Source organism: Aplidium turbinatum, chromosome 8, assembly GCF_918807975.1.
Source record: "Aplidium turbinatum chromosome 8, kaAplTurb1.1, whole genome shotgun sequence".
NCBI classification, from domain to species: domain Eukaryota; kingdom Metazoa; phylum Chordata; class Ascidiacea; order Aplousobranchia; family Polyclinidae; genus Aplidium; species Aplidium turbinatum.
This window is the reverse complement of record NC_137479.1, coordinates 27,263,520-27,275,685: the sequence shown is the minus strand read 5'-3', so window position 1 is coordinate 27,275,685 and position 12,166 is coordinate 27,263,520. Positions and strand designations below refer to the sequence as shown.

General features: G+C 36.7%; 1 protein-coding gene across 2 annotated transcripts in view; it reads left to right on the top strand.

The window, feature by feature from the left end:
* LOC145775288 (von Willebrand factor A domain-containing protein 8-like) overlaps positions 1-12,166 on the top strand; it is a 43,992-nt gene that overhangs the window by 7,878 nt on the left and 23,948 nt on the right. Inside the window, exons 3-15 of one of the 2 annotated variants that reach the window (XM_082586546.1) lie at positions 2,255-2,416; positions 3,167-3,244; positions 3,758-3,894; positions 4,124-4,234; positions 4,470-4,637; positions 4,828-4,992; positions 5,353-5,517; positions 5,947-6,045; positions 6,800-6,928; positions 7,320-7,463; positions 8,553-8,791; positions 9,237-9,350; positions 11,957-12,125. In XM_082586546.1, coding sequence (XP_082442672.1) covers positions 2,308-2,416; positions 3,167-3,244; positions 3,758-3,894; positions 4,124-4,234; positions 4,470-4,637; positions 4,828-4,992; positions 5,353-5,517; positions 5,947-6,045; positions 6,800-6,928; positions 7,320-7,463; positions 8,553-8,791; positions 9,237-9,350; positions 11,957-12,125 — 1,827 coding nt within the window. In that variant the 5' untranslated portion in view covers positions 2,255-2,307. Of the gene's footprint in view, positions 1-2,254; positions 2,417-3,166; positions 3,245-3,757; positions 3,895-4,123; positions 4,235-4,469; positions 4,638-4,827; positions 4,993-5,352; positions 5,585-5,946; positions 6,046-6,799; positions 6,929-7,319; positions 7,464-8,552; positions 8,792-9,236; positions 9,351-11,956; positions 12,126-12,166 lie in introns of those variants that run through there. The other variant, XM_082586547.1, reaches the window with a different exon arrangement.

Genomic DNA, 12,166 nt, shown 5'->3' with positions numbered 1-12,166 from the left:
AGGCTATATTTACACTATAGTATATAGTGTAAATATATCTAAACACAGCTTACAATTATACTGAAATCATGAAACTTCTCTGATCTCTGATATATATACAGTACGGTACAATATTTTTGAGTTTTTAGGGTTTGTTAATTCATTTTGCTATATTAATGCAAGCAAGTTTCATAAAAGCAGTGCTGGAAAATAATTTTTGTCCTTGTAGCAGGGCCAAATGTCATAACAGTCTAACAGAAATTGAAAAAAAAAGATGAGTGAAAGTGCGATATTTGAGTAAAAAATCATAGGTCTTCACTTCTGTTGAAGTACAAGTACTTTTAACTCTAGACAGAATTAGAAGTGTCCTAGTTGCAGTGCAACCTACTTTTTCCAGCACTGCAGAAAGGTGCTGATTTTCAAAAATATGTTCAGTATATGAATATCAACAAATATATATATATTTTTTTCTTAAGTTTTTCTTTTTGTTTGTTTTCACTATTATTTCTTAGCAGTCTTTTTTGGCCAGGCCATTCCAATCTTATTCTTGAATTTCAGGAAAAGTGTCAATATTGATTCAAACAGGCATTCTGTAGTTATGCAAGGTGTCTGTAAAGTCTCGATACATAGTATAGTGATAGATGTAGGTACATTTACATAATTGGTAGATTGAAAATAGAAATATATTCAACTTTGTTTTCTACTGAGTACTGACCACTTGCTGTGGAAATGAAGAGAAAGTGACCTCCAATCCTGCATAAATGCAATTTTACTCAAACAAGCAAAGAAAACCAAAGGAGTGAAAATAAAAAGCAACAGCCTATTGAGTATTGATCCAGAAATGAACTTGGTATTTCTTAATGTCATGAACCAATAGCAATGCATTCTTCATGTATTGATGAATTTAAAGTTGTAAACACCACTACAATACTGCATTCTTTGTGAAATAATGGAGTGTTAAACCTAATGTATTCTTTGTATTATATTTTAAACAGATCTGATATTAAAATAGAAACACTGTTCAGAACACCATGTGTGCATTGGCCTTGTGGATTAACCCGCACCCCAAATTTTGCTTGTGATTTGTGAGATCATGCGACATGTCGCGCTGGGGGGGCCCGGCAGCAACATCTGCACCGGGGCCCGGCAGGGCTCTTGGAGGCCCTGCTTGCAACATTCGGAGTACAACTGTAGCTCAGCTTAATAGTATTACGGTTGAATATTTTGTGCAATCTATGATGGGGTGGAAAGTGTATGGAAACAAGTTTGAAAAATTCCTTACCAATATTGCTATCAACCTGCAAGCTGAAAGGAGGGTTAAACCATAAAATTTTCCGGCTCCTTTTCCTATCAACCTCTATTTTTATTATTTATTTTCCTATCAACCTCTATATTTATTATCTATTTTTTTAGTCAATTGACAATATATTTTTTCGGACATTTTGACCGAATTGACTACATTTTTTTAGGACATTTTGCTAAAAAATCAGTCAATGACTGATAAATGACCAAAAAAAAAACCCAGCAAATAAGTTTTGATGTGAGTGAAGGCTATATTTTATATTGTTATTGCGAAATTGAATTTTATACATTCTTTAGTTGATACAAACAGTGTTTTATTTTAATAATTCTTCTGTATTCATGTATAGCCCTGAAAATAGTTTCCAATCCTGTAGTTGTAGACATCCCTGGTACATATACTCAATAAGACAAATTCATGCTTATTGCTTAGCTAGATGTTCCGAATAGCACTGTTCATGAATTGAAGTAATAGTGGTTTCTAGTTTATCTGCTACTACAGTAATTTTTCATTAATCAAATTATGCAAACGAACCGGTCATTATGCTCTGACAGTGCTAAATTATTATCTGTCATATTTGATTGTAAAATGGCATTTTCAAAAAATTATTTCAATTAAGTTGTTAGCGTTTATTTAGCCTTAGAAGTAAATAAAAAATTTGGCCTTTTTTTGGCCTTATTTTATAATGGATTTGGCCTTACTATAGCTTGAGTATCTGGCAACCCTGATTTGCACTTCTACGAGTTCACCAAACGCACTTGTAAGCAAATATGTAGTTTTACATCTAAGGATAGTTTGTTGATATAGGACGAAAAGAACGTGAGCTTTTTGTTAATAAGTAGCGAGCTAGTACAAAAATCATTGAACCATTTGAAATCTGGTCAAGCTCTTCAACAGATCATCTCACTTTTTAAGTGAGATCTGGGAACTTATTGACCTGTTCAAGATGTTGCAATAGAATATCCTTTTTTATAGGAAGTCTAAAGTTTCATTGCCTGGGCAAGCTTGTGTCGAACTGTAGTTTACCAATGTTACGATTGCTTATGAAGTCAGAAAAATCAATTCGTCGTATTAAAAGGTTGGCTGGAATTCTTGATGAAGAAAATCGCAAGCTTTTGTTAACTCGGAAAAAACATGGTTGGTCCATTGTACAATGTACATGTTATTAAAATAAAATTTAAAATAAAATGTTAACATTAAAAAAATAAAACATTAACATACCGTACATAATCTTTGTGTGAAATTCTGTTATCTACAAAAATCAATTAAACCTACTATTTATATATAGGCTAGTGCTTATTGTGGTGTTATTAAACATTAGAAACAAAGATTATCTGTTAGCAGATTATCTGTCAGATTTCTAGCGTACATATCTAAACATAAACAACTAATTGAAAAAATCGTTTGTTACATTCACCTTGGGACCTTTGCAATTTTGGATAAATGACAGTCCTTTACCTGGTTTTCCTAACTATTTTTTGGCCTTGTTACCATACCGTACCTTAGTGGTGCCCCACTCAAGATCAAGCAGCACTGGTTCGGCTCTCAGCTTGTGTGCTTGAGCACTGCTATAGTTTTAGGTCATTGTTGAATGTTGAATTAAACAGGCCTACTTTATGTTACATATATAGACGATTAGACGTTTATTCTAAGTTACGGTAATATAAGTTAATATGACATAGTTAATATTGCTACATAAGTTATGAAGGTGAAAAAGCACTGCTGTGCTTGCAACACCATTATTATTATTATAACTTTTAGCAATGCTTAAAACTTTTATTTTTATTGATGACAAATATATATTTTTGATATTATTATTATTCCATTTTTTCGTTGTTGTTATAATTTGTATTTTGATTGTGTAAATTTTTGTAACTTTTCTTTCAGATGGATTTGTTTCATTTGGAAGCACAAAAGTTCCTGTTAAAGTTCCAAAGCATCCCGAACTTGTTCCATTTGCATTTGGTAGGTTGGGTTGCTGGTGCAAGTTATTCTATGATTGCTTTGCCTAGAAGAACCTGAATTGCTGTATAAAGGCAATAGGTTGGCCTTTAAAAGTGTTGAAAGTTCTGGAGTTTGTAGGTTTTAAGCCGCCTGAGATTTTATCAGAGAGAAATACAAGAGAGACATTGCCGAATGCCGACCATTGGGGGCGGGCGGCTTAAAACCTACTAGCCCAAAGTTCTTTTCAATCAAACCATATAATTTACACTTCATTATTTCTATATCCTTGCTAAGTGTTTTAGCATGCTTGAGAGAATAGACTACATAAAATATATAGTTTTATTTAGCCAGAAATTGAAATCTGTGAGGTCACCTCCAGAACATGTGGTTAGCTAGCCCAAGCTGGGTTAAGAATTGAGCAGTTGGTAGAATTTAATAAACCATGCTAAATACCCAATGATATGAAGAGTGTTTAGAAATAGCTGAGTGAAAGCAAGCCACCTATTTTCAAATCGTATTTCTTTTTCTTGACAGTTTCTGAAAACAAAGATTTACCCCAATCTGTTGTGAGGCATTTGAGATGGATGGCTCAGAAGGATCTGCTCGGACAGGATATATTTTTAATTGGTCCTCCGGGGCCATTGCGAAGACAATTAGCAATGCAATATTTGGTACTATTTACTATTGTTTTTTTATGTTTAGATTATTTTGATCCCACAAACAAAGAGATGAATTATTCTTTTAATTTCTTTTTTAACTGTGAAATCATAATCTTCAGTGTAGGCTGTTATAATCTCACTGTCACTGTTATTATCTGACTGTAACGGTCTGGATTATGGATTTATGTTATTAAAAGTAGCAACAACTTACTACACATAATTTTTTAAATTCACTTTCTAGGAGTTAACGAGAAGAGAAGCTGAGTATATTGCTTTGTCACGTGACACTACAGAGAGCGACCTCAAGCAGCGCAGAGAAATGAGGAGCGGTACTTCATACTACATTGATCAAGTTCGTGCAAGTTTTGACGTTTCTTGGCAATTGAAATTGTTTATGGTTATTTGCACTTTTAAAACAACAAGGTTTACATGTTAATACAAAAAAAAAACGGCCAAGTTTTTTATTATATTTAACATCGTAGACATAACATACAGTATGTAACTATGCTATATTACTACCAGCATGTTATGGTTATGTATTGTGGTCTTGCACTTATTTTCTATTTGTCATTTTGCTTTTTTACCAGTGTGCTGTCAGAGCTGCCACGGAAGGACGAGTATTGATCCTCGAAGGTGTGGAAAAGGCTGAAAGAAACGTTCTACCTGCCTTGAACAATCTGCTCGAAAATCGTGAAATGCAGTTAGATGATGGAAGGTTTCTGATGCATTTCAAGAGATACGATCAGCTCTTAAAGGTTTGTCAAGCACAACTCAATACACAGCATAATAGTAGTACGGAACGTCGGAACAGTCTATGCGGTTCTGTGTTTTTACTTGACATACTACTACCAAGTTTCCTATAAACTACGAAGCAATCATTGAGTTAACCAGATTTAGAGATTGCTTGTATCGTTTTTGTCGGATAACCTTATATTTTGTTTTCAGGAACATTCGAAAGAGACATTGGACAAATGGCAACTTGTGCGAGTTAGCGAAGACTTTCGAGTGATTGCTCTTGGCCTCCCAGTGCCAAAGTATCGAGGCCATCCTTTGGATCCCCCTTTGCGTTCCCGCTTTCAGGCTAGAGATGTCCATCACTTGTCCTACAGTGTGAGCTTTTTTAATAAATCAATCTTAACTATTTATCTCTGATTTTGCAATATAGTAAGTATAATCTGGTGAGAAACATTTAAACAGCTCCCTAGTTTTTTTCCGAAGTAGTTATTAGATGCTAAGATAATTACAGAATGTTAAACATCATGACAATATAACGTATGTGATGTGTGAACATTGTCACTAATGTCACTATCAAAAAGTATTGTATTTGAGTAAATATTAAAATAGACTTGTTTTGTCTGTTCCAGTTTTTGTTTACGTCTGTTACAACTTACAGTGTTGCATGCCATTTGGTCTTAAACATCGGTTAGCTGACTAATTTGTAAAATTTTAAAATTAGAAATTTTCTTCCAGGATCAACTAGAGCAGCTGTACGAACGTGCCCCGTCCTCCGACTCGCATCTTTTAGCGCGGATACTTTCCTGCGCGAGCACTTTAGTGACCCAAGAATCAGCCAGTCTCGGCCTACCCGACTTTCCTCTGGATAACTTAGTCAAAGCTTCCGCAGTTCTTCAAAATGTAAATAAAACCCTGTGAGGCAACAAATAGCCTAGTACTTGTACGACCATAGCCTTTGCCATATTAGGTACTTACTACTTACCTATCCTAGGGATTCTACGTGTACAATAATATTTTTATATTATACATAGTCCTTTCAGAGTGTGACTGTGATGTACTGGATTGTAAAAATCTGCTTAATGTCAAAATTTTGTAATAACTCTGTAGCCCAATGCTTCGTTCTTGTATTCAATTTTTATGCATTTTAGCTAACTATTTTCATTCCTTCTGAGTTAAAGCGAAGCGTTCAAGAGTTCTATTTTGAACTTTGCCTCACTGTGGTAGGCTATATAGAATGTTGTAACTTCACTGCGATAAATTGCATTGTCATCTTAAAGTGGATGTTTGCATAACGTACATACAGTTAAACATTAATTAACATGCGGGCAGGTGCCAGATTATCCTTTGTCAGAACTGATGGCAAGATTGTACCCCTACCATCTCTTGCTTAACAAGGAAGGCTTGCAAGCTGTGGGTGACATATACAAGGTAATAGAACTATTTATGGCGGATTGCGGAGACGTTTAATACCGTTTTTTTCTTTACAACTTTCCCTCATTTGAAACGTTGTTTGCAGGGTGGTCGCTTAAAAATGAAACGGTCAAGAAATATGACGTAAATCTCCATAAAGGCCTTTTATTTTATCTAAAGGCCTCTTAGTTTTCCGGCGACCAAGCATGGCTCCAGAGCTGTTTCCCGGCGATCAAATTCTCGCGCTCGGCAGACAAGATATAAAATCCGTTAAAAACTCGTGTTTTTAAAAACCTGTTAATTAACATCGTGCTTTTGCGTTCATTCAGGTAAGAACAGCGCAAACAAAGCCCTAAAACATATTTGCAGTTTTATGCAAGTGTACTGCTTCTCAAGTAGGTGTAGAGCTAGTCTTCGAGTTTTTATTGGTCTACGCTTAGCTTTTTTGCGAAACTTTGATCAGCAATATTTCTCGTCGGACGTCGGCGTGTGAAAGACTTTGCCTTCGGAGTGAAAAGAAAAACGTCTCACGTCCAACCGCGAGTGGGAAAAAGTTTCAAATACCAACGGAGTGAAGAAAATGTTGGCTTGTGGAAGCCGGCGACTAAACGTTTCCTACCAGCGCGGTAGTTTCGGAAGCCATTTAGCAACTTTCGGCGGTTATCGTCGTCGGGAGCTTAGAGGCCTGCCGTACCAGTTTTGCTTTAACGACTCGTGTTTCATATCTTCGTTTTAGTCTATATGCATTTTAAAATCCATACTGCGTTAACAGAATTTTGAAATCAACTCTTCCAAGAATGAAAGAGACGACAGTTTCAAGCTGGATTCCGTTCGTCTAACCGACCAACCAAACGAGGCAGTGGCCACGGTCATGCTGAACGGCAATGGGCATTCTGTCAGAGTGAGAAATTATACTATTTGAACATGAAGTAGGCTATGATTGCATCAATGTACGCGAATTAGCTGAAGAAAAAGGGTTTTACAACCAAGACCAACGAAAGAAATATAAAATTTTGCTTTAATAAAGCATTTGCAGCTATGATTGTAATGACATAATTGAAATGCTTAAATTTACTTATTAGTTCGTGAAACGTTAAAAAACATTATCGTTTGTATTTGAGCTGTAGAACTTACCAGATAACATTCATCTGAAAAACACAATTTTTTTTAAATCAAGCCAAGCGATTACATACATTACACAATACACACCCAGTAGTAGTTAGTTTCAACTTAGTATATATCATAATTATGTTGTTCAGATGCTTGTACTGTATCAATTGATTGACTTTCAGGTGTCCAGCGGAGATCACCACGTTGTTTCTCAAAGAGGGGAATCCCCGACTGACAACTTTGTTGCCACGTCATACCATCAGCGGTTGCTTGCTGATATGATGCTGACCCACTCAACGATGGATATGTGTGTTGTGGGGGGCCGGGTGAGTTTGAACAATGGACAAGCTAAAAACTTACCAGATTGACCTTGAGAAAATATTTTTTTTAAACTACTGTTCGTTCAATACTAAATTTTAGATTTGAACAAAATTACTATTATCGCCCGTACTTCCTGCTTGTTTCAAGGTTGGCTGCTTTCAACGTCATGGTCAGTTTGCAGCTTCCCGTTGTCATTTGCGTGTGAGATGCAGTTATACCTTTATTTGATTACTTCCTTGTTTAAGTGTTTCTTTTTTAGGTACCCGGTCATTTGGACGACAGGACGTTAGGTCGACAGAACGATTTTAGAGTTAGGGTTAGTTAACTAACTTTAACCCTAACCTAACCCTAAACTGAATCGTTCTGTCGACCTAACGTCCTGTCGACCAAATGTCTGTGGACCAAATGTCCTGTCGACCAAATGTCTTGTCGACCAAATGTCTGTCGACCAAACGTCCTGTCGACCAAATGTCTGTCGACCAAATGACTGTCGACCAAATGTCTGTCGAACAAACGACCGGACACCTTTTTTTACACATTGTGTCATTTTACTATTATTCTCCTGTCGCTGAAATGCACAACAAAATGCATCAATCAATTTTCTTTTTCATAAAGTCTTGTAATCCTCGCCTCAATAGGCAGTTTTTGCCGCAGGTGCCTCCTATCTGCTAAACGTATTCGCTTAATAATTATGCGCCATGTGATGTGTTTTTGCCTTGCGTAATTAAGCATCATGTGATTTTGTCTTTCCTCTACTTTGCCGGTTCATTCTTGTGCATTTCTTTTTTCGATTCATTGTATGTAGATCAGTTAAATTTTTTCAATTTATGTATAGCATCAGTCATTTTGTTACTTAATAAGGGCTAACATGGCCGAAAACGCTCATGTTTTGTAGTTTATTATTCTGTTATCGCGTTATGTTAAATGCCGTGTGGCTGCTAGGTTGCGTTTGTCTATGTTTCCTGTTGAAGTGACATATTTTTACATCATACATTTTCCGCTGTCTGGATCAAAATTGCTTGTTTTGCAAGAAATCTTTTCATTTAAAAAATAGTATTCATATTTTACTTACTTGTCCACTATGTGTTGTTTAGGGTTGTGGAAAAACCAGCCTTGTCAGGGAATTCTCAAAACTTCTAGACTACCGGACCGAACCGGTGCTCATGTATCAAGACATGACTGCTCGAGATCTGTTGCAACAACGTTACACTTTGCCTAATGGTGACACCGTGTGGAGACTGTCACCGCTGATCCAAGTTGCGCTAGAAGGCGGGCTTGCTGTTTTGGACGGCTTGAATCGTGTTAATCCAGGAACGCTTTCAGTTCTGCAAAGGTTGTTCAATGTTCAACGATCAACGTAAAACTAAAATCAACTAAAACTCGTTTTTTTTAATCAAAAAGAGTTATTGTGTTTCATTTGTGTCTTGGTTTCGTGCATTATTCTACTGTTTTTAACCTCATTGACCACGTCATACAAGTAAACGGCGTCTGTATTCATCGCATTTGTTCATCCGGATATGCTTCGTTACACTTAGCCCTTTCATGAAGCAAAGTTGGCTATTGTGTGAGCATCTGTCTTACGTTTGATGGTCGTCGGTTCGAGGCCTACATAGAGCACACAGCTTTGACTTGGAAAAACAAACAAGATATCATTCTTGATGGTAGACACGAAGTTTGACACAATCTTGCCTTCCCGTCCACTTAATTATGCAAATCTTTAACTCTCTGCATAATCCTGAATACGACAAGAAAGCAAGTTTCTTCATCTACTTTTTCAGGCTTGTGCACGATCGGGAAGTGACGTTGCATGACGGAACGAGATTACTGAGGCATGACAAGTTTGATCTTCTGACAGGGAAGTTGGAGTTGACACCTGAAGAGATGAATGCCAAGTGCGGTTAAATTAATATTTCACTTTTCATGGTTCTGATTTCGACGCAGTTTTACTTATCTATAGATTAGGTAGTAGGGTGGGTCGAAATTTGGACTTTTTCTCCGATTTCATTGTTACAAACTTTTTTTCTTGCGAATAGCCATAAAACGACATTCCTGAAAATTTGAGCTTGATCGGACATCGTCTTCATTTCTAAAAATCGCGATTTATAAAGGTACCTGAAGCGATTATTTCGAGGCTTGAAAATGCATTGTTTTTAATAGGAAGTTGTTTTCACGAGATTTGAAAACGTCATAACATACTTAATTCTTATTGAAAAAAGATGATTTATGCGTCAACAGATTCAATATAATTAGGAGAATCCAATTCATTGTGTACTGACTCCGGAAAAGGATGACGTCATCAATGACGTCATTAAACAGTAATTTGGAAATAGCGATAAAACTGATAATCCTACATGCTTCATCTCTAAGTTATTTGATAATGAATTGATGTACTTTCCAAACATAAACATCATGCTGGTGCTTGATGACGTAATTGATGACGTCATCTACATTATTAAATTACATTGCACTATGATGGCTTTTGGAAAATACTGCGTGTTTCTGATAGATAATGGATCGTTATCAATTAGTTATGATTCGCTTGATTTTAAATAACAATATTGCTCTTTAAAGATTTGTTCCACACTGCCTTTCCGGGTGTGCAAAATAGGCATTCTTTTTAACAAATTTCAACGCAATGTCTCGAATTTTATCAGGCAAAAGTGAACAGCACTGCAATGATTTAAGGATATGCTTTGGTCCGTCTTTGTACAATGGTTCACATTTTATATTGAACCAACATGAGGCATATTGAATGACCATATGCGCAACAATTATTTTCAAGTTTTCTGCAATGTCACTTGGCAATTTGTGATCACTGATGTATAGTTTGTAGCAACGTGAAGCGAAAGTTAGCCACCACGAATGATTTAACGGACCAATCTTTGCGTACATCAGTTTAGATGAAACATAGCCATTTCTAATGGCCGGAATGGCCCGATTCGGTGAGTCCGATTCGGTGAGTCCGATCCCTTAACGGGGGATTTTTTCAATTTTTTTTTTTAATTATCGGGTACCGTGGCCTAATTATCATTGCCGTTTTAGGGTTAGGGGTTAGGAGTTAGGGTTAGGGGTTAGAGGTTAGGAACTCACCGAATCAGACTCACCGAATCGGACTCACCGAATAGTAGCAGACCCTCTAATGGCATTGGTAATCTCGTACAGAGATACCTTTGATCAGTCGATAGATCTTTTACTATGTGCTCCGGTAGCAAACGATTTCCTGGCCCCATATTCACAGGCACAAATAAAGGGTTGACTTCTTCAAATTCAACTCTACTTAGCAGCTTCCCTATTGGCCCTTTAAATGGTGTGTCACCACTGGTAGGTCCATCTAATGTAGCGAAGACGTGTCGAAGGGGTAACTTATTGGATGCAACTGTGCAACATGCATATAAACCAACTCACACGATGACCAAGGCGTTGTTCTAGTCCAGTTATCACACCTGATTTAAATCCAGTGTTTACATTCACGGAATCACACCCAACTACTTTGACACAATGCACCATATTATATTTTTTGATACAGTCCATGAGAGCATTTGTAATATCTACAGCTGTTCCTGATATTGGACTGACAACAGTTAAATACTGATTTCCAGGTTTCTGAACAACACTGTAGTGTTTTTCGCGAACAAAAATCTTGCCACCTGTTCTTGATGCTATCTTAACAGTTTCATTTTAATAAAGTGGGTGACGTCATCAATTACGTCATCAAGTACCAGCATGATGTTTATGTTTGGAAAGTACATCAATTCATTATCAAATAACTTAGAGATGAAGCATGTAGAATTATCAGTTTTATCGCTATTTCCAAATTACTGTTTAATGACGTCATTGATGACGTCATCCTTTTTCGGAGTCAGGACACAATGAATTGGATTCTCCTAATTATATTGAATCTGTGGACGCATAAATCATCTTTTTACAATAAGAATTAAGTAAGTTATGACGTTTTCAAATCTCGTGAAAACAACTTCCTATTAAAAACAATGCATTTTCAAGCCTCGAAAAAATCGCTTCAGGTACCTTTTAGAAATGAAGACGATGTCCGATCAAGCTCAAATTTTCAGGAATGTCGTTTTATGACTATTCGCAAGAAAAAAAGTTTGTAGCAATGAAATTGGAGAAAAAGTTCAAATTTCGACCCACCCTATTAGGTAGGCTACCTCAATTTGAGAGAAACGTATTTCGCTGCTGAATCATTTCACAACAATTTGATCACTGAACCAAGTTGAGAGTGTATTGCGGCTTTTATTAATGCACTGAACTCTTTACATCTGTCCAATTAAGGGGCAGACATCGATTCCATGGATGTTCATACCGTCACTAAAAGTGGCATTGAATTTCTTTATCCTTAATGTCACACGAAAAATTAATTTGAATTGTTTCATTTATTCCACTCAGCATATCAGTATTTTTTACAATGATTCAATGTCTGCTGAAGCGCTGAGTGTAAACAAGGGATTGATTTTCTAGCTGAGTGAGTTTTTTTTTCAAGGGGCGTGCATCGAATCCATCCGTCCTTCCGCATCATTGCTCTCGCTGAGCCCCCTAAGCCAGGATCAACGGCCCAGCAGTGGCTTAACCCGGAGCTGTTAACTCTCTTCCTGTACCATCACATGGCACCACTTAATGTACAGCATGAAATGGAAATTATTCAAACCCTGGTGAGAACGAACAGTGAACCTGTGTTGCTCTGTTGCGAAGT